At 41.8% G+C, this 23,350-nt stretch overlaps 1 protein-coding gene across 3 annotated transcripts in view; it reads left to right on the plus strand.

The window, feature by feature from the left end:
- The window catches only part of robo4 (roundabout, axon guidance receptor, homolog 4 (Drosophila)), a 37,661-nt gene that overhangs the window by 8,542 nt on the left and 5,769 nt on the right, over positions 1–23,350 (plus strand). For all 3 annotated transcript variants that reach the window (XM_028595502.1, XM_028595503.1, XM_028595504.1), the window contains exons 2-16: positions 2,893–3,210; positions 6,210–6,367; positions 8,639–8,759; positions 9,068–9,206; positions 9,526–9,653; positions 11,002–11,117; positions 11,205–11,436; positions 11,576–11,697; positions 12,249–12,420; positions 14,343–14,540; positions 16,198–16,240; positions 16,989–17,101; positions 18,393–18,716; positions 21,140–21,244; positions 22,063–22,210. In XM_028595502.1, coding sequence (XP_028451303.1) covers positions 2,893–3,210; positions 6,210–6,367; positions 8,639–8,759; positions 9,068–9,206; positions 9,526–9,653; positions 11,002–11,117; positions 11,205–11,436; positions 11,576–11,697; positions 12,249–12,420; positions 14,343–14,540; positions 16,198–16,240; positions 16,989–17,101; positions 18,393–18,716; positions 21,140–21,244; positions 22,063–22,210 — 2,437 coding nt within the window. The remainder of the gene's footprint in view (positions 1–2,892; positions 3,211–6,209; positions 6,368–8,638; positions 8,760–9,067; positions 9,207–9,525; positions 9,654–11,001; positions 11,118–11,204; positions 11,437–11,575; positions 11,698–12,248; positions 12,421–14,342; positions 14,541–16,197; positions 16,241–16,988; positions 17,102–18,392; positions 18,717–21,139; positions 21,245–22,062; positions 22,211–23,350) is intronic.

A 23,350-nucleotide genomic window follows, 5' to 3' on the forward strand; every position in this document is an offset into this window, starting at 1 on the left:
TTTAATATAAATTTTAATAATTTAATGATTAAATAAGGTAGTGTCTCCAAACTTACCTCAATTATAACTTGTTTCCTGCTAATTGTACTACAGCACTTTTAAAAAATAAGTTAAATAGGCTTCCTAGGTTGTGTTTTTGTATTACATTATCTGGGTCACATGCCAAAAGATGTATCTTGGAATTCATTCAAAACTTTTATTTGTTTGAAAAAGAAATACATCACGATACCAACAGAACTGGATTAAACAAGCGTTTTAAAGTGAATTTGCAGGACCTTGCAACAAGGAAAACGAAGCAATTCCTAGAAACAACTAAAATTAAGTAATACACTGCAATTATTTCTGAGACAATTAATTGTACAGTAACTTTTGGAATTGTTACAGCTCTAACAGTGGGGTTAAACAGGCTATTGTTAGCTGCTATGTGAATTAATGAAAAGATCTAATACAACCCTTTTGTTGATTCTCCATGCCTATTAAGATTGACATTAGGATTATATTCATGTCTTGTGTGAAATAATGCAACTTTTCTCTTATGACTCTAAGTGTTTGCAGTTCACAAGCAAGATTGTTCTCCCAAATCCTCGTAACCTCAGTGGCTTTATTGATGAAGTGAAGTAAATGGAACGTCATTTTCATTATTTTGTTTTGTATTTTGTTTGCAAACCAGTCAAACAAAGTCAACGGTAAAATTCCACTCCAAGAGTGTCTTTTGTTCTGCTGCGGATATGCTGTTGATGGGGGCACTTCCAGTCTGCTTTTGTTGGGGTCGATGTTCCCGAGACCCTGGAGCTTCCTCTCCTGACAGGAAGCTGATCACAGTCTCCCTGTTTCCATCAATGTGGTCATCCAACTCCACGGGAAGTTCAAACAATGGCATTCCACCGCTGCCCACAAACACACATTGTTTGTTGGTAGGACGGCTTAAATAGATTTGTTGTGGGTGTTCTGTTGCCAGATAAATGAACTCAGAGGTGCTAGTGCATAGTGCTAGGCACTGCTGCTCGGGTGTGGCTCTTCTAGATAGAAACATATATTTATTTACAGTAGGGCTGAGCGATTTGGGGAGAAAATTGTATTGTGTATTGCGATTTTCCTGCCAGATATTGCGATTTGATTCTCGATTTATTTTTAGCTATGTATTGCACCTTCTACCATCATGTTAGGTTAGATTGATAGATAGATAGATAGATAGATAGATAGATAGATAGACTTCATTAATCCCAAACTGGTAAAGTATTCTGTTACAAGCAGCAAGTTACAGGGACATACACACATACTCACTCACACACATACAGGACATACAAGAAATATACTAGAAATAATAAATAAGAATTAAAAAATAAAAATGCCAGAACAACTGCTAAAACACTTGTTAAATAAAGTAATACAAAAATAATGGAAGGTCCACTGAAAATAGGAGATTTCCGTAAACAAGTCTGTGCTATGTATCATTCTTCCAGCATTTATCTTATGAGAAAACAGTAAACATAATAATGAAGAGAGGAATAAAAAAATGTTAAATCAAATGTTACACAAAACGTTCGACTAAATATTCACATTCGATTAGTTGCGGTCTTCACGATCAGCTAATCGCATTCTTTGAAATCGCGTTTCTGATTTGAAAACGATTCATCGTTCAGCCATAATTTACATCGTAGGTTCTCATCAGAGCTGGGCCATATGTGGAAATTCAGATATCATGATATTCTTGACCAAATACATCAATGTCGATATTGCGACGATATGGTACGATTGAAGATTGGTGCTTTCACAAAATATCTTCACAATTAGATTTAGATACATAATCATCAGTAAGGTGGATATAATAAATTAGTGGGTAAAGGCATCTATCTATAGAAAAGTTAGAACAGTCTGGTAGGTTCAGAAAGTTACATCACTTAACTGTAATACAGACCAGGAAAAGACAACAACGATATTATGATATCCAAAATCTAAGAGGATATCTAGTCTCATATCACATTATTGACATAATATCGATATATTGTCCAGCCCTAGTTCTCATCTACAGAAGAATGAGCTCATATTGATACAGTATATCACTTGAATCACCCCACAGTTTATTGGCTCAGTGGTGTCAGACACACATGACTCTTCCACATTACATATAGTTTCTTCTGTCATCATAAAATGATTCTTTAAGTGACAGTCATTCAGTCACAGCGGGCCACAGACTCCACAGCAATCCTTCACATACTTAATATAAAAAATTATTACAATTAGTTTCAAGCAGAGCTATATCGATTGATATTTGGGAACACAAAAGCACTATTATCAAATTGGCATTTGGTAGCAGGAGAGAAAAAGTTGGATAACTGCATCCCCACTACGCAAGACTTAGTGCACTCACAATATTTACAATATATCTGTAATAGAGCTGCAAAGATTAATTGATTAATTGATTAGTTGTCAACTATTATATTAATCGCCAACTATTCTGATAATCGATTAATTGGTTTGAGTAAAAGTTCTCAGATTCCAGCTTCTTAAATATGAATACGTTCTAGTTTCTTCTCTCCTCTGTGACAGTTAACTGAATATCTTTGAGTTGGGGGCGCATATCATAGTGGGGGATCTGGGTGTCCTCCCACAAGGAAGTTTTGAGCACCAAATATTGATCAATATTTTTCAATATTTCCTGTATTCAGATACACAAGAAAATAACAGATGCCAATTGAAAATATATCAAAAATATAATGGAAATGGTATGTTGTTGCATGTCATCGGGCATTCTTAAGTGGGTATATGGAAATCCTGGAGCTTTCTCAGTGGGTAAACTGCGTATACCTGCGTATCACGTAGACTACACCACTGCTGAATATGCACTTAGATGTTCTATACGATCTCTCCACATGTCCGTCGCGTCCTCAGGTTCCAGGGTTCATGCACAGGAGACGCCGCCCCGCATCGTCCACCAGCCCTCTGACGTGGTGGTGAAAGCGGGAAACCCTGCCACGCTCTCCTGCCGGGTGGAGGGCAGCCCCAAGCCGAGCATCGAGTGGCTGCGGAACGGCCAGACGCTGACGGCAGACGAACGCTTGCAGCCCTTGGTTCTGTCGGAGGGGAGCCTCTTCTTCCTGAGCGTGGGAGAGGGCCGGCGAGGCCAGTCGCACGAGGGCGTCTACACCTGCGTGGCCCGGAGCAGTGCAGGAGAGGCCAGCAGCCGCAACGCATCGCTGTACATCGCAGGTAAGAGACATTGTTTCGCCATTACGGGGGCATTCACACCGGCGATTTTCCGCAGGGTGGTGCGGCTGGGGGGAGTGTCAGTCAAACGGCCCATTTGTGTGACGTCCTGTTGTGTTCTGAAACCACCTCCCCCCACAGAGCACAAGTAGACTTTATATTTCACAATGATCGTTTATAGATTTCAACGTTTCCGACCGCACTTGAAGGCGGCTTTATTTCACAGGAGAGAGAGAAAGAGAAGAGACGAGCGACACAGAGCGAGTGCTTTGTTGTTGCAGGAAACAGTCAGTTGTTACACAAACTCCCGGGCAGTTCAGTGCTTGTGTTTGGTGTTTTAAAACTTTCTGGTGGCAGAGATAGAGGCAGAGACGTTTCCTGTTTCCTGTACGGGACTCTCACACCGCCTCAAACACACCGACAAGTCTGATCTCCGGTTCCATGACTGGCCAGCTCAGCGTGACGTGGGGTTGCGTTTCTCCGAAAGTTCAGTCTCAACTTTTCGCCGCAGGCCCGCGCTGTTTTTTTTGAGTGTCCCTTCTGCGGCAACCCCTGCTGCAGCCTAAACGCACCCATTGAAAATGAATGGGGGAAGTGTAACCTGCATTTTGCCGGACCGTCGGACGGCCGACGCAGGCTGTGTGAACTCTGCCTTAGTCATCTCTGAGAACTGTCATTATTTCTATTGTTAAAGTTAAACAATTTGTTTATAATTTATTAAACATCAACACACCATCTTTCCTAAACACAGTATCATGATTATTACACTACACAATCATACAAAATAAAGATTTCATTTCACTAATCCAGAGATAAAATATTCCAGTTCGGGAGCACCCAGGTACTCATTTTTATTTTATTTTTTATATATATATATATATATATATATATATATATATATATATATATATATATATATACTCTTTCTGGATCCCCAATGGGGATTATAATTTACACTTTGTTGTTATCACACACACACACATACACACCCACACTTTACATGCACTAATGGAGAGATGTCAGAGTGAGTGGGCTGCGGCTGCTGGACAGGCACCCTGAGCCATTTGGGTGGATTGTTGCCTTGCTGAAGAGCACCTTGGCAGTGCCCAGGAGGTGAACAGGCACCTCTCCAACTACCAGTCCACCTCCGTACATCACCACTGATGGCCCAATCTGGTGTTAGCTAATGAACTCCCAGAATCCATTGATTTGCTTTCTAATGGACTGTGTTAGGATCCTCTAAATGACAGAAGTATTATCTGAAACAGGACACACTTAAAGTGGTGTGTGGAATCCCTGAGCCTGACCCAGACTTTACTCAGCAATGATCTCCGACCTGCTGAATTAACTAAAGCCACTAATGCCCTCCTTAAATAGTATAATATGTATATTGGTCTGCATATGACCGTACTGTTGAACCAACTGAAAGGTGCTATTCAGTGTTTCCTTTAGGATTTTTTTGTGTGGGGGCAAGCCACTGGGCGGGCTGTGCTTGTTCAGGCAGCACCAATGGTCAGCACAGATGAAAAACTGGGCTGGCTTTCTCAATCAGTGACATCACTAATGGAAGAATTTCAATGTGGGCGAGGCATTTCAGGGAGTTGAGAAAAAAGTGCTGTCTTTGGGAGAGAAAGCTCCATTTGGAGTGAAATGTGTTTTTTGTACTTCATACATCTACTACATACACCAAAAATGTATTTTCCTTAATTCTGTTAATCAATGTTCTACCTTTTCTAAAGCCAACAATTTGATTGTTACCAAGACTATGTGAGCGGTAGCAAAGGAGACAGGACAGATATAGTCTGTGTTATTGCACGCCAGATCACCTGCATCTATTTCCTCAAACAAAGGAAAAGTTGAAACCCTAATGTCTTTAAGAGGAAAGGGGCGGGTAGGTGAAGGCATGGCCAACACACACACACACACACACACACACACACACACACACACACACACACACACACACACACACACACACACATGCAGAGGGTTGATAAAGATGTTTGTGGTGAGAGAGGCAGAAGGGGCACAGGGGTCAGATGTCAGACAGGAGGGGGTCAAACAGTGGTACTAATTGACCTCGGAGCCTCACTGTTTACTTATCTGGATCCCAGTGAGGCAGTCGACATGCAGCGGCTGCTTGTCTCGGAGTCTTTCCAGGACACTGGAAACTGTGACGGACAACAAGGCAATGTAGGCAAGTTAAAACTAGCTTTGGTTAAAGGGCATATCCAGCGCAAAATAAACCTAGGGGTTAATAACACATGTGTACCGAGTCAACCGTTCTCTGGGATGTGTTTTTATGCTAATCGAACGTGACCAGTTTTATCGCAAACTGCGAAAGAAATTGCTATTTCTATACCACTAACGAGTAACCATCCGACGGTCCGGCAAAAACGCAGCGGGCCTGCGGCGAAAAGTTGAGACCGACTTAACTTTTGGAGAAACGCAACCCACACGTCACGCTGGGGTGGCCGGTCATGTTTGGCCTTGACCAACTGCCATGGGCAAAGCAGAGAAAGGGGGGGTAACTTTTCCCCTTATGACGTCATAAGGAGAAGATTCCAGATCGGCCCATCTTTTCTCAAAGGCAGAGCAGAATACCCAGGGCTCGGTTTACACCTATCACCATTTCTAGCCACTGGGGGACCATAGGCAGGCTGGGGGAACGCATATTAATGTTAAAAAACCTCATAAAGTGACATTTTCATGCCATGGGACCTTTAAAACATTATGAGGGTAAAAAAATGAAACCCAAGCACTGAACTGCCTGGGAGGTTGTGTCACAGCTGTTTCCTGCAACAACAAAGCACCTCTCTTCTCTTTCTCTCTCTCTCTCTGTGAAATGAAGCTGCCTTCAAGTGCGGTCGGAAACGTCGAAATCTATGAACGATCTGACAGAAAACAGTAATAGTGAAATATATATTTTTTTTTTTGGTCAGAGCACAGCTTAATCCATTTAACGCAGTGTGTCCGGCCTAACCCTGACTCTGTTGTCGTAGTGTTGCAGGAGGAGTTCCGTGTGCAGCCCGGTGACGTGGAGGTGGCAGAGGGGGAGGTTGCTGTCTTAAGGTGCGTCCCCCCAGTGGGACGCCCTGAACCTAATGTCGTCTGGAAGAGGGACGGCTTGCCCATCAACTATGTCGATCAACGCTACACCGTAAGCCCTCTGCCTCATCGTGCACATGACAGCAGTTTGCAGTTTCTCTCTTTGGCACATTTACTGAAACAAACTTAAAATTTTCAGAACTCTTGTACAATCCTCACACCAAGTGGTACATTCAGCACATCACTCTATGTGAGCTGCAAAAGTAGACTGGGTAAACCCCGATCTGCCGGTGATTTGATTTCTCCCTGCAGCTCAGGCTGGAAACCTGTACGTTTATCTATCCTGCTTCCGTTACAAATCAGTGGCGACCAATCACAAACTGGCTTATCCACCTGGCGCACCATTGGCGGGTTTAACACGATGACGATAGAGAAGCGAAGGCAAGCAGCTTTTTGTTTACATTCAACATGGCGGCCACCAAAGCGCAGCAACCCGTTGATAAAAGTACGTCACCTGGATTGTTGGTCTGATTGGTTGAAGGACTATCCAATCGCGTACAGAGTCATTTGAACTATGCCCGTTGATCACGCCTCTTGTGCAGTAGAAAATACAGAGCAGACTCCCCAGACTAATGTTCAGTCTTAAAAGATTGAGCTTGGTCTGGTGATAGCCAGACTACTGCAAAAGGTGTTTACTCAGTCAAAATAATGAACTCTTGTTTCAAATTTAAATAAATCCATCAGTGAATAAATCATTGCCATCAAAACAAAAGGTTCCTTTATCATTGATTAGACCAAGACAGGGTGATGGTTACCCACTAGGTAATATTGTCCAGTCGCTAACATTGTACATTGAGGCAGCTGAATAGTATTGATGTCAGCCATGGCACACACTATACTTAGCTCAATGTATGTACACACCAGCCGACTGTAATAAAGGAAGCTTGTACAGATAAAAAAGATATACAACAGCAAAAGGATCAGGAAATACTGTACAAGATGTGCAAAAGAAAACAAAACTGCTGCAAATGTATCAGCCTCAAGGGTCATCCAATCTCTCCTCTCTGTCTGGCCACAACATTTTATCCATATCACACCTGTAGTGCAACAAGGGAATGTACCGCCCACCCCCATCTAGCCTTCGTCTATTCACCTGAAAACGTTTACAACAAAACCACATAACCATTATGTATCTAATATATGTGTGACAGGTTATGTGATTGTTGGTTGCTCTATTTTGTATGCAGGGATTTACACAATGTGTATAGTTGCATTTGAGAGTAATATGATTCAATAGCAAATTAATGCAAATGATTTTGATCTGCAAGGCTTACTCAGTGCATTTTGTGCCAAAGCAATTATAAATGACTACAGTCACGTGAACAACTGACCTAATGTTCATAGAAATAGTCATATAGTTTGACGAAGTTTAATAGTCATTCAACGATTGTGCCAAAGCAACTGAGAAAAACTATAATGTAAAGGTAGCAGCATGAGGTAAACCCAAAACCTAATTATCAGCTCTTATTCAAACAGGGATTTTCCTTGGTTTGACGCTGTGTGGGCGAATGAGAGAGGAACCCCTCAACCCCCCCCCCCAAAACTAACAGACAATCACGACACTCCGCTTAAGACACAGTATGTGAGCAAATTAATGAAACGAGAGCAGGTTTGATAAATGAGGGAATTGCTTGTCAGGAAATGAACTGTGAGAAGTGGTGGTGAGCGTCCCTGGCGCTCACGGTAGTCATCTCTTAAGGCTCCATTGGCAAATTAGTTTTTTTTTTTTTTTTTTTTAAAAACCCAACAGTGACGCAAACAAAACCGAAAACTCTCTTGAGTGTCTTCTGTTAGAGTGTTGTGATGTTGTGAAGAATTTAAAAGTGGATAGACTGTGATGTCCATTCAGAAAGGAGTCAATTTATGTTGCAGTCGGATACTTCTCAGTATGTTGAAATAACCTAAACATCTGAAGAAAAAACTGCACTTGTTGCACTTGGGTTGATACAAGTAAAAAAAAGCATCTGAGACGCTCAGATTATAAATAAAAAACCTTGTATTAATACATGGATAACCAACGTGTTTTGACTTGCGTGTTCTTCAGGGTGCCCTATATTTTAACCTATACATTTATATACAATAGCAGGATGGAGGAGGAGTCTTTTGTGGGAGTGGGATGGGACAGGAGTGAAAGTCCACTGCTGTGTCACCCTCTAATGAAGACACAAGTTCCTATAAAACAGCAGAGGATCGTATACAGTAACCTGAAATCTTATCTTGCGCTAAGCGCTTCAAGTGTTCATGTGTATGTCTGTGATCTACTGTTTGTGACGTCCCGCGTGTCTTCTCCCTCCCGTCCGCACCGGGCTCGCTCGTGTTGCAGGTGCTGAGTGGGAAGCTTATCATCGCTCCTGCCGAGAGGAAACACTCCGGAGCGTATGTGTGCGAGGCCAGCAACACCGCGGGGGTGAGGCAGAGCCGGGCGGCTCGGCTCTCTGTGCTCGGTGAGACAGCATTCCCATCGCTACTTGTCACAGCTTTAACAGTTTTGAATTCAGCCCCATGTTTTTAATGCAAACAAAACTGCACACAGGTACAGTACAGTACACTGACTGTACCGTACATTACCATACAGTACCGTACCGTACCGTACAGTGCAATACACCGTACCGTACAGCACCGTACAGTACAGTAAAGTAACGTACCGTACTGTACCGTGCACTACATGCTACAGTACAGGACAGTGTGCCGAACAGTACACCGTACAGTCCAATACAGTCCAGTACTGAGTGTCCCTTCTCTTGTGCTGCAGCCAAGCCTGTGTTGGTGCTGAAGCCAGAAAACGTGTCTGTGCGAGTGGGGGAGTCTGCCCAGTTCTACTGCCAAGCTAAAGGTGACCCCCCCCCTGCTGTGGTCTGGAGCAGTGAGCAGGGGCCGCTGCCCAACGGCAGGTAACACCTGATCAATGTTGATTTATGTAACTTAGTGTAACATGCAGAAAACATAGACATATGTGTTACACAGTGCTAACTTATTATTCTTATTCCTGTAGAAATTCTAATGAAAAAAATACATGGCTGTCCTCAACTAAAGAAATTCTTGTCAACTTATAACTATATGAATTTTGAATTTTGAACGTTAAGTTTCCTCGGGGCTCCTTTCTTTCCTGACATGGATGTAAATGAAACCAACTTGATATCTGCTAAATTACCATCACGAGATCAGAGGGACAGTACATGTGAAAACGAACTGCTCTACATGTGTGTATAGGTATCTTGTAAACCCGGACCAGACTCTCCAGATCCACTATGTGACAGCCCAGGATGCTGGGAAGTACACCTGCTCTGCTGCCAACGATGTCGGTGTGGTCACTGCCAGCGCACAGCTGCTAGTTGAAGGTAAGATGGTGTCTGAACAAGCCGGGGTACCAAAGTGTCTCCCATCACAGACTGTTTTTCACTTGACAGTTTTGTGGCGTGCCAGCTGACTCAGGGGTTCATTTTTCAGACTTCAGTTTTGAGGTAGGAGCTGTTTATACCAGTAATCTGATTCATGCTGTCTGGCAGAAGGAAGCCTTATACTGTAAACTAATGTAGTTTTACTACAGTAAGTGTGAGCAAAAGGTGCTACTTCCACATTACCTGCATGGAAGTGATAGTTCACCACACTGTTTACAATGTTTGGTTACACTTTACTTGAAGGTATCTACATAAGAGTGACATGACACTGTCATGAACGTGTCATAAACATTATAAATAAGTCATAAACGTTTATGACGTAACACTTCTTTTAGTAAGTGTCATTTGGTTTTTGTCATGACAAGTTAGGGTTAGAGTTAGAGTTAGGGTTAGAGTTAGGGTTAGGGTTAATGTGTCACATCATGAACACATGACACTGTTCATAACCCATGTCATGTCATTCTTATGTAGATACCTTCAAGTAAAGTGTTACCCAATTTTTATCTACACAAACTTCATGAGCTATATGGACAAGCACTACAGTTCCATATACTGTATGTACCACTTGCAAAATAACATCACACCAGGCCTGGGTACAAACTGCACCAGCGTGCCCATGACCGTGACATATCGCTAACTCAAAAATCACTTCCGAGTAGACAAGGGATGTAATCCGTTGATTTGAATATGTGTGAAATATGTGAAATTGGCAAACTTGTTCATCTTCGGCCTTAACTGTAACCTTTGAAGATATGTAGTGTCTGAGATCTGTGGTCTCTGCTGTGCTTATTTCCTGTACTGTGTAGCTTTGCTAGCGTCTTTGATAAACCATATCTAGCATTAGGAACAGCAACATGTCACCGCTGGTCGGACTTCTTTAGTCTGTGGGCCCAACAGGTAAATTAGCTCTCCAAGCTAACGATAGTCAAAGTGTTGAGATATGAAAGCATCAAACATGCATTTTAGATGAGGGAGATGAGAGTATATCCAGGTGCTCTTTGTCCCCATTTGCTCAGCGCTGTTAAATTGTATGTACGGGACGCAGGAGATTTCTACCTGGAAGTCATTGCAAACAAACATTGTGATTGGGTCTACAGACGGGAGCATTGCAAGTCATTTTTAATTATAAATATACAAAACGCCCCTTATTTAGGATAGCCCTTAAATTTGCTTTAAATAATTTTGTGAGTAATATATATGTATATATAAAGGTTTTTTTTTTTACAAATCCTGTCCTGTACGCCATCCTTTAAAATAAATTAAAACATATTAAAACTTGTGTTTCCAGAGGCTACCAGCACTACACAGAGAGACCTCCACAAAGAGCTGTCAGCGCTGCGAGTTGCTCTGGAAAATGTCACCATCATGGCCCCCGGGTCTAATATCTCACAAGTACAATGGAAGGTATGGGCGAGCTGAATCCGAGAGTTTCAGACCATGCACTGAGTATTTCAGGTTGTACGATCCGTGTTTTGTTTCCTCTGTGAGCAGCTCCAGTCGCTGCCCGCCCAGCCTCATTACCTGGATGGCTTCGAGGTTCTCTATCGCTCTCTGCTCCCTGCCAGCTCGGACTGGGCAGCCAAGAAGGTGACTCTGCCCAACTTCCAGGCCCCGGTGGGCCCCTTAAAGAGAGGCTACAAGTACGAGTTCAAAGTCCGTCCCTACGGCAGCAACTTGTTTGGTAGGGAGAGCAACACTCGGCACCTCAGAGTCCCTGAGACAGGTGAGGAATGGCTTGATTCAAGAACATGTGTGTCCTTTCTTTTGCTTTTTCAATACGTCCATGTGTTTTTATTGAACTTGCATGTACAGTACAGCCGTGTTTAGAAGATAACCGTCATCTCTCCATCCTCTTTATGCAGTGCCCAGTGCCTCTCCACTGGCTGTGTCCATAACAGTGAGCCGTGATCAGAATAACACCGTCCATTTGAGCTGGGAGTCTCCTCCTCATGAGACCCACAACGGTATCATACAGGGTTACCAGGTAACCACTACAGAACATTTCCTGACACTCACATCGCAGGGTTTCCCACCAGAAAAAGTTGTTGTGTTTTTTTTTTTTTTTTCACGATGCCCGTATCGGGCCAGTCCCAGATTGATGACAGCATTAATGTAGAGCCCATTAGTTTCTGTGATAACAGAATCATGGAAGGAATTGCGAAATTTACAACGGCTACACACAGATATCATAGGGCACTACAGTCAGTCAGTGCTAAAAGCTGGAAATTTGAAAATCTGACTACGTTTAAGTTTCCAACTTAACCCCTGGAGCTGATAGTCTTAATTAGCTTTGTAGCAACTCTTTTGGCAACGGCTTGAATGTAACAGACGTTCATTAATATCAAAAAGTTACGCACTAAAGCTTTAAAAACAGATACAAAAAAAAGAATTCCCAGAGACCACGCTGGCAATACACAGGGAAACCCTGCATCTAGTATGTTCTTAGAACTACATCTAGGAAATATAATCCCTTACAATACATGCTACCTGTGAGTACTGTGAGAGCTGTAGTACTTGATGCAAACTGTTCCCCAGGTGTGGTGTGTAGAGTCTGAGGAGCAGCAGTACCAAAACTGGACAGTGGATAGTGGCCAACACAAGCTTGATATATCTGCTCTGAGTCCAGGGAAACGGTACTGGATCACCATAGCAGCTGTCAACGGAGCTGGAGTAGGAGTGCTGAGTGACCCTCATGGATTTGTCATCAGTGAGTAAAAGGGCACTTGAGGGGAATGTAGCTGTTAACCCTGTAAAGCCCAAATATAGTTTGTTTAACTTTCAGATGTTGTTGCAGGCCTCTGTTGCAGATATCACAGGGTTTTCAAAAGTTTCTTACATTGTAAAATTGGAAATTGGAAATGTTGTAATGTTGCAATGTTGGCCCTAGTTGGGAGCAGCATTTCTGTATCCGTTACTCACATTGTCTGAACAAATATAGAGAGCAACGAAGGGTTCCTTTGCAGGGTCGATTGCTTATGTAGCCCCATAACAGTATATATCATGAATAATAATCACAATAACAGTCATATTATTTTATGAATAGTCATTTAGAAATGAAAAGAATGTTCATGTGCAAAAATGCAGTGATGTAATGATTCAAGTCTTCTGCTCTGACACAAATGTCTGGAAGTACTCCAATGGTGTTTGCATCCTCGTTTATATCCAGACCAGAAAAATCTGTATCTGATAAGAACTTTCAGCCAGCGATGGCCTACCTCGCATGGTGCGTTTGGTTAAAGGTGCCTGTATTGTCATTTCTAAGCATTCACAGAGAAGCAAACTTTGTCTTCTTCATTTAACCCATCCTGTATGCCTACACAGGAGCAGTGGGCTTACCTAAATTACCTAACATACGTGTTTATGGTGGTGGGAGGAGGCCTAGTCTATATCGACAACGTTTCGTTTCCGGGATTGTTCAGGTGCCACTGGAAATTCCGTTGTCCCTCTTTTCAGCCGGATGTCCGTCCCCTTCCTCTTTCTTTGTGTTGTTGTTCTAACCTCCGGTGGATTTGTGAGGACTATGGTTAACTGCTCCTCAGATCTCTGCAGGGTAAATCCAGACAGCTAGCTAGTGTATCTGTCCAATCAGAGTTTTCTGTTGCACGACTAAAACTACTTTTGAACGTACACATGTTCCACCAAAACAAGTTCCTTCCAGAGGCTATTTAGCAGAGGCACCGTCATTGAGACCGGGGCTTAGTTCCGCCCAAGATGATTGTGATTGGTTTAAAGAAATGCCAATAAACCAGATCACGTTTTTCTCCCATCCCAGAATGCTGTGTGGACTATGCAGCCCCTGGTGATGCGAGACTAGAGGATGCCGAACCATAGATGGAACCCAGTACTCAGCCTACAGTATATACTGTGAGGCGACAGTGCTAACCAGTGAGCCCCCGTTCCACGTGGTCGGGGCTCGATGTCCACATAATCACCAGATGGGCAGTCTTTGTCCACGTCACCGTTTTTATTTACTTATAAGATAGTGATACAGTTTCAAATACTGCTACAGAAATAATTTATTCATTTTATCAATTCTGGTTTAAACTATTTTTATTGCAGAGAAAACACATGTAGAACTTAGTTATAGCAAATCATCAAAGACATTCTGATTCTATTAGTATTTTATCTCCATATGTCCACATGTAATGTGTCAGATGCACATGCTATTTTTGACTACCAAACTCACCCAGATTTTTTAAAATCACATTGAATATATTCCACAATAACTAGACATTGGAATAATAACCTAAACAAAAAAAAAAAAAAAAAAAATATATATATATATATATATATATACAGTATATTTAAGGCATTTTAACTTACTTGAATCACGACAAATGCTGTAAAACAGAGATGAGCTTGAAGCAAAGTTTGCAGGTCGAACACATTTACTATCCAATAGAATTGCAAGAATAAACAATCAAATTGACTATGTAAATGTAAATTTTTTTAAGGATAGCTAAAGATGGTGTGTGTGTGTGTAATGTAGCAACTATGGGCTTTACAGGGTTTGATTTCTGCATTAGGACAGTGCACAGATCAAATGCAGTGTGTAATCCAACCACATTACACAAGAGAAGCTATCATGACTTCATATCTGATTTCTTCTGCTCTCTATTTACATCTCAGGCCCACAAATAGGTGGTCCCCCCGGGTCAGACAGCCAGGTGCGGGATCTGTCCCGGGTCCTGGCCCTGCTTCAGGACCCGGTGTTGATCGGCAGCGTCGGTGCCATCCTGTGGTGCCTTCTGATGGTCGCAGCCGTGTACCTCTTCAGGCGCCATGGCAGGACAGGCCAGCTGATCCCAAGACACGGCAGGGCTAAAGGTGTGTGTCAGAATCAGAATCAGAAAAAATGTATTGCCAGGTAAGTAGCACTTACTAGGAATTTATTATAATTTGCTTTAGTTTGGTGCTTACAGAAAAACACATTTAAACACAAATATCAAATAAACAAACAATGGTAACAATTTATAATAATAGTACATGAATGATCATGAATTCATGTATGACGTCGTGCATGAAAAAGCATGAATTCATTCATTTAGTTCTTCAGGAACAATACGTTAATTAATGCATCAATAGAGGTACTGTATTTCAGTCATCATGATTTCTGAATATTAATGATGTTCATGTAGTACCTAGTAGTTAAAGTGACAGGCTAAAGAAAGTGAATTGTAGTATTGTAATCAGGATTAACTAAACGTCATAACTTCTTCATAACTTCATCATGATTGTGGCCCTTTAAATAAAAGTGCTGACCTGGTCCATCCAAACAATAAATAACAGAACCAAATAACACATACATATATTAATTTTTTTATTTAACCAGGTAGGCCGATTGAGAACAAATTCTCATTTGCAACGACGACCTGGCCAAGACAAGGCATAAAACGTGCGAGACAACATGAAGTTACACGTTAAATACACAAAATATAAACATACAAAATGCAACAGAGATTCTACGAAAAAATACAGATCAAATATAAATACTGTGTGTAGTACATAATCTGTAAACAGTTTGTGCAAATGGAATAGTCCAAGAACATTAAACAGATATGAAAGTAAGATTGTGCCACTCTGCATTGGAGTTTAAGAGACAATTAAGTGAACGTGTGCAATACTGCATATATGATGGAAAAGAGTTAACACATATAACTAAACATTAAGAAAGAAAGAAGAGGCTGCATGGATTAGGGCAGGATGTGCAAAAAATATTTGAGGGATGTGCAAAAGTTCACACAGATTGACCGCCAACCATATGTAAAGGTAAAGGCTCCGTATCAAACAAACTGAATCTCAGTTACACCTGCAGGGGGGGCCACCACATTATTGTCTGATGTATATTATTTGTAAGTTTTTTTTTTTTTTTTTTTTTTTTTCGTGTATGTTTAACAATTAAAACATAATGTTTAAAATAATATATAACTGTATATCCATTAGGGCTGCACAATAAATCGTTATAAAATCGCGCTGAGAATCGTGATATCAATTCTAAGCTAAAAAATTGTGATTCGTATTTTTCCCCGAATCATGCCGGCCTAATATCCACACATTCATTTTCATCCATATGTCCCAGTTTAATATGCAACCAAATGTGTATGCAATATATGTAGTAAGGGGGTCCCTGCTCTGTCTCTCTTTTAGTTAAGGGGTCCTTGGCCTAAAATGGTTGAAGACCCCTGCTGTAGATTAAACTAGCCCACAGTACATAAAGGAGTAAAAGGGAGCATAACCTCAAACATCTCCAGCAGTAAAAGGCTTCATACTGTACACATGAATGCAGCAGAAAGATTAATCCAGAAACATCCAATAGAAGAGGAAAACACTGACAGGGAACACTTCACTGCACAATATTTTACTTCAACTACTTTAATCAATTTAGCTGATAATACTTATGTACTTTTTCTTAAGTAAGTCAATGATCTGAATACCTACTGTATAAAACTGTAATTGTATACTTTTGTGTATGTTTCTTTCTTAGGTTTGCACAGACCAGCCAGTGAAGATCTCATCATAAAACACAGGTAGAGTGGAAAGCATCGGCACAGCTTGGTGGTTACACATATTAGGGCTGCATGATCTGAGGAAAATGTGCGATATGCGATAACGTTGTTGAATACCGCGATAACGATATTACTTGCCATAAATAAACAGATATTAATGATTATTCAGCTCTGCATTTCTGCTGCTGTCAGTATTCTGCTAAAATACAACACACTGCTTGTTGAATTTAAAACAAACGAAAGACATTTTATTGAACAACTTGAACATTGAATTGAACATAAAAGGCAGCAGTAAAAGAAGAACGACAGTTACATTATAAAGTGCAGTTTTCTGCGGATATTTTCTTTCAACTAACACCAAAAATATCTTAGTGTCTTTCGCATTATGTCGCAGCCTTTCGCGATGTGTTTATTGTGCCAGTTGATATTGCAATGACGATAAAAAAACGATATATTGTGCAGCCTTAACACATGGTTTAGTGTCAAATGCAAACACGCAATAGTCAAAAGAATAAACCCCAAACTGCTCAAACTAAATATGCTTTCATGATACTTTATGTCAGTATATTCAATTTGATACTTCTGATGCCAACCTGGGATTCACATACACCAATGGGAAGCACAGTAGAAGCACTCATCTTTGTAGTTTCAGCTTTTATCATTTTAATTCCAATGGAATTAATCGACTCATTAGTATTTGTACTAGAGAGACAGTACTCAAACGTTATAAAACTTCTCAAATCCTTTCCCTGTGCTGCCTTGTGTGCAGGATGGCAGCTTCAGACTCTCCGTGGGCCTCTGGAGCCTGGAGACCTTCCTTCAACCACAAGTACCAGGACTTATGGGCCCAAGGCCAGAAACACCCAGGGATCAGGGGCGCCAGTGAGTATCCATTGATATATGAATAGTATTCAAATGATTCTTGGCTGAATTGGTGCTCTAACACTTGGCCTGGACACACATGCTAAACTTTATATAAATGCTAGCCTGTCAAACTGAGGGTAAAATGGGTTATTTAGTTGATTTGGTTAGCTGGAGTTGGACTTTGGAGGCCCCTGGGTTGCTTTCACCTCTATCTCCACAGCGACAGGCTTTTATTTGAATTCAAAAGCTTAACTCATAATAAAAATCCATCTGCTTCATTGTCAGCTGTGGGAGCAATGTATAGCCTATATTTACACAAGATCAGTTGGTAACCAATGCAACACCAATGCACGTCAGCATGTGAGTGCAATCTTCCATAAGCAGTTAAAACAGAGGTAGGTGTGAGCTTGTGCCTTGCTCATTTTACATTAGTGGCCACTCCTCTCGTTATATTTCTGTACAAAATGCTTCTCTTTTTGTCCCTTTCTAATGTGTTTATAATAGTGATGGCCAAATAGAGCCTCAAGAAGCTTCCTGTACCATTTTCTTTATTTTCTGAGCCCACTAGATGGTGCTCTCTGTACATATAGACAGATAAATACATCCATAACGCACAGTGACGTGCTGCATGACTTGCCGTCAGTCTCCAGGATTGGATTTGCCCAACCTGGGTCCGTGTAGCTGATGATGCAGGATGACATAATCAAAACTGTCCAATCAGTGGGTCCCCTGTCAGTCCAAATGACCCAATTCTCATGATTGGTTCATAATAAGCCAGTGTGAACACGGAACAGACCAGAACAAAAAGGCAACAATGTATCTTTTTATTCCAAATGAACTGCACTAGAGATGTGAAAGACACTGACCCTTCCATATTTCACAATATCTGATAAATATCCTCTTGAGTAGAGCTGCAAATATTAATCAATTAATCGATTAGTTGTCAACGATTAAATTAATCACCATCTATATTGATGATCGATTAATCAGTTTGAGTCGTTTTTTTATGAAAAAAAGTAAGAATTCTTTGATGTCAGCTTGTTAAATATGAATATGTTCTAGTTTCTTCTCTCCTCTGTGACAGTAAACTGAATATCTTTGACTTGTGGATAAAACGAGACATGTGAGGACGTCATCTTGGCTTTGGGAAACACTGATCCACATTTTTCGCCATTTTATGACATGTTGTCGACCAAACAACTAATTGTTTAATCGAGAAAATAATCAAGAGATTAATCAATAATGACATTAATGTTTAGTTGCAGCCCTACTATGGCGTCTCAGTACATATTCATCTGTATTTCACCAGGCCTCCCTGTGTCCTGGAAGGAGCCCAGCTGTGTGGACTCGGCCGTCCCCATTGTGACCGACAGCTGTGGCGTTTACGGCACATTTTACGTGGACCTGATGGGCAACGGCCTCAAGACCTTCAACAGTCCCGGGCGGCGCCCGAAAATGCCTCATGGTCTGGCCCACCAGCAAGGAGCTGAGACCATCCAGATATTCCCTCAGCCTGTCGCAAAGACCTCACCCCTCAGCAGCCGGGAGGGGCTACCATGGAAACAGGCCATACGCCCCCAGCCCAGGATGGGTGTGCTGAGGGAGTCATGGGAAAAAAACTACAGCAAGCAAGGTGAGCAGTGGTCCAGGGTTGGGAATGTGATGTTAATACCACTACTACAGTTTTGTTCCTTCTTTTCACTCCGGAATAACCAGGGTATATCTTACCTCGGTTAAGTGAATACCCGGGTTATGCCAGTATACATGAGCGGGGAAGAATGACGGGAGTAACCTCCGGTACAGTAGGGGACGCTCTGGTCAGAACAAGGCTTTTTCTTCCGGTTGACCTTTGTCAAAATTACAAGCGGAGAATGGAAATGAAATCAAATGAAGATAGAAGTGGGTCTTCTTGATATGTCAAAGTCCTCAGTGAGTTTAAAGGTTTAAGGGTCCTATCTTGCACCCGGCACACCGCAAAGCCAGACACAAGTCTCTTTGTTGGTTTAAGACCGACGCAGTTGTCAGTTTCCCATCCAGCGCCCACGTCGTTTAAATAGCAAATGTACCTGCGCCCATCTGTGCGCTCATGGGCGTGCTGGTCTTACAGGGAGGTGTGTTCAGGTGCATTCTTGGGGTGCTGGTCTTACAGGGAGGTGTGTTCAGGTGCATTCTGGGCGTGCTGGTCTTACAGGGAGGTGTGTTCAGGTGCATTCTGGGCGTGCTGGTCTTACAGGGAGGTGTGTTCAGGTGCATTCTGGGCGTGCTGGTCTTACAGGGAGGTGTGTTCAGGTGCATTCTGGGCGTGCTGGTCTTACAGGGAGGTGTGTTCAGGTGCATTCTGGGCGTGCTGGTCTTACAGGGAGGTGTGTTCAGGTGCATTCTGGGTGTATTGCTATCTTGAGGCAGTGGGAAGTGACCACGCCATTGACCATCAGAAACCTGGTCTAAAGTCAATAACGCAGCATTTCATTGTTATTTTAACAGAGCATTAGTAAAATGCTCCTAGGCTCGTGCACAGCGCGCGCACACTATGCTTGTTACACACACAGGGACGCACAGCTGCACACACACATGCAAAATATTACAAATAAAAATATTATGGTGCAAATCCTCCATCATAACAGCAATGCTCCAAGGTCCAAACGCGCCTAGCTTTTAAAGGGAATGGGAGATGATCTCTGATTGGTTGATTGCCTGTTACGCCCAAAACACACCTCTGATTAATGAAGACACTAAGTACAACCCTTTAGGACCATGCGCCCGGCGCCCGGAGCCTTTTTTTTGCCGTCAAACCAGCAAAAGTGGATTTGGACACGCCCTAAACACACCTGCGCCAGGCGCTTCACGCCCTGCGGTCAGATCGTTAAAATAGGACCTTAAAGCTTTTGTCGTTGCTGTTGTTTTTGGCGCTGTTGCTTTCAACTGCTCTCTTCTATTTCCGGGTCAAAAACCACCGCAGCGGAGTGGCGAGGGGCAGTTAGAACCTACGGAGCATGTGCAGACACGTAACCCGAGCTTATCCCGGTAAAGGTGTATACATGCATGAATCCCCCGGTTACTAAAGGAGTTATCTAGGTCTGATAACCGGGGTATGAGAAACAGGGGTGTTGCCTTAACCCGGATATAATCAGGTTTTTGAACTGCATGTAAACGCACTAAAAGTCCTCCTTCTGTGTTTGTATCTGCAGACAATGTTAACTCAACTTCTGATACATTGCGTCAGCGTGTAGTAGGGCTGGGCGATATATCGATATTATATCGATATCGTGATATGAGACTAGATATCGTCTTAGATTTTGGATATCGTAATATCGTGATATGACCATAAGTGTCTTTTCCTGCTTTTAAAGGCTGCATTACAGTGAAGTGATGTACTTTTCTGAACTTACCAGACTGTTCTATTATTAATGATTATTTATCTAAAATCTAAGTGTGAAGATATTTTGCGAGAGCACCAACTGTCGACTCTAGTATCTAATATATCGCCACAATATCGATATCGAGGTATTTGGTCAAGAATATCATGATATCTGATTTTCTCTATATATCGCCCAGCTCTATATCAGAAAATATGGGACGTAGAAATAAGCGCTGAAAATGTGTAGAAGAAAAATGTAACAATTTAAAACGTTGGAAAAAACTAAAACAAACCTTATGGAGCTTTGATTTCAAAAAAGGTACTCCTGTTGTTATACAGTATTTATGTTTACAATTTATTGTTATTTGAACAGCTGAGCATTGAACCAGGTGAAGAAACCTGTTTATTATTTATTCATTTGATTTTGCAACCGGTTTCTATGAATCTACTTGTGACATGTCATATTTGGCTTTGACTTTGACTGAACATTTGCTCTCACTTTGCGGAAAAAATATCGGGATATATATCGTATATCGATATTCAGCCAAAATATATCGGGATATGACTTTTGGTCCATATCGCCCAGCCCTAGCGTGTAGTAAAATGATGTGAATGCAGAGAGTCATACAGGTTTGGTTATGATGTTTAATAGAATATTGGGTAATGTGTCCTAGAGTAACTTATCTGTTTCCCCACAGAGTTGCACGCAGTGAACAGCGTCCCCATAGTGCCGACCAGGAAGCAGGCTTTACCATCCAGTGTCTACAAACAGAGACTCAGTCACATACCGTCAGGCCGGCCCGGTATGACACAAGCCATTGTTCTAGTTGTCCATACACAGTCTCTATCTCAACAGACAGCCCACATGTTTGGACTCTGAAAACTGCCCTGTAATCTTCAATTTAAAGTGTAGTTATACTTAAACAACGTGTACTATAACACACATTTGAAATAATAGTGGTAGATATTGGAATTTCATTTCCTCAATGTCTTAGTAAGTATTTAGTATTTTATTATGGCTGTACGTCTGTCCCATTCTTTTGAACATGAAATATCAGGACCTCATGTATAAATACAGTAAATATACAAATATAATAAATTCAGATTTGGCACAAACATCGACTCGGACCCAAGGATGAACTGAATAGATGACTGTGACCTCACAAAACACATTTTTTGGCCATAACTCAAGAATTCCTACGCCAGTTATGACAACATTTCACACAGATGTCTAAGAGGATTAAAGTAGTGAAGTAGTGAAAAGTAGCAAAAAATGTTGATGACATTTTATATCCCAAAGGTCACTTCACCTTGACATCATAATGTTGCGCAGAACCACTTTTCTGGCCATCATTCAGAGCATTTGGTCAGATACTGAGTTGGTGACACTAATCTTGAAACTGTGGTGATTGTTTAGATCTTTTCTGCTGCCGGGTTGAAGATGTGTGTGAAGCATCCAGGTTTTGCCATAAAATACACTTGTTACCTTTTATTAAATTCCTTCAAACTCTTCCCTACATATATTATATGAATCTGGACAGATATGGATATAAACTGCAACTTGACTGGTTGGCGGAGGCAAACAACATCTAGCTTCAACTTGGCCTATGTTTTTGTCCAGGTGGATACCCAGAGTGTGATAAAGTTGCTGGCTGCCCTCGCCTGCTGCATTACTCTGCGTCTTTACACCTAGTGGACATGCTACCCCCCCCTCCACCAATGCCCATAGAGGACACCACGGACACACACAGCCTCACCTCAGATGAAGGGTAAGAGACACACGTACGAGATCAACTTTTAGGCTTAATACTTTTAGGCTTAATTAGGCTGTTTGGAGAGAGAAAGTCATGCAGAATGAAGCACTTAGTGCAGGATACAAAGGGCATTGGAAGTTCAGCCAACTGCAGCATAAATAAAAGGTTTTCCCTTCTCACTTAACTACTAATGTCCAGTGTAAAACATAATGCAGCTGTGCAGTGGAACCGGCAGGATTCCATTTTCGTAGTACGCAACCTCTAGTCCCGCTCAGCCAGAGAGTGAGCGAGCAAGAGAGAGATTGATTCATGTTTTGCACTAATGTTACTGATATAACACTCTGATTAGCCCACCGCACGCATTTCAAATACCAGCCAACAGGCCGGGTTTACACAATCATCACTGCAGCTCTCATACAGTAGCTTATATTTGCAGAAGAGCCACACAAAAGGCCAAACACAAACTGGTAAACCAGTGTGACACACACACACACACATACATGGACATTCTGATTAATAGTGGATGGGTTGCAGGTGGGTGAAATAATGCATCTTTAACGAGGAAAATATGAATTACATTCTCTAAAAAGCTAAGAAGCTAGCAGAAGGCCGAGCAGCTGTCCGCTGCTGCTGTGTGTCCCTGTAAGCACATTTGCGCATGAAGGTGTTGATTTTGAAAACAGCAACAGCACTGACAGACTGGGCATTAAATCTCTCTGTGACGTTTGAACCCCGTCCTGAAGTTGTATAAGGAGTGCATCTGCACCCCATCGGTCAGGATCTGTAGCTTCCCTTTTTCTTTTTCTCTCTGCCATTGTGTTCTTGGCGCAAAGGCAATATTCATACTTTGCCACATGGATACTTGCAATTATTTATCTATAAAATAATTGCAAAAATAACAATTAATTATTATTTGCCTAGATTTGCTACATAGTACTGTAGGTGTACTGAAACAAACGGGGAAGAGGAGAGAGAGAGAGAGAACCAAAATACCTCGCTCTACTGTCTCCTACTGAACACGGTCCACAGTAACAGCTGGACATAGCAGAAAGCACTTTCAGAACCGGGCCCTGGCAGTAAATATGTATGAGGGAGAGACAAACAGCTGAAAGCAGCACAAGAAGTGAAAGAGCAGCGCTTTTCCCTCCCTCATCC

Source organism: Perca flavescens, chromosome 13, assembly GCF_004354835.1.
Source record: "Perca flavescens isolate YP-PL-M2 chromosome 13, PFLA_1.0, whole genome shotgun sequence".
Taxonomy (NCBI): domain Eukaryota; kingdom Metazoa; phylum Chordata; class Actinopteri; order Perciformes; family Percidae; genus Perca; species Perca flavescens.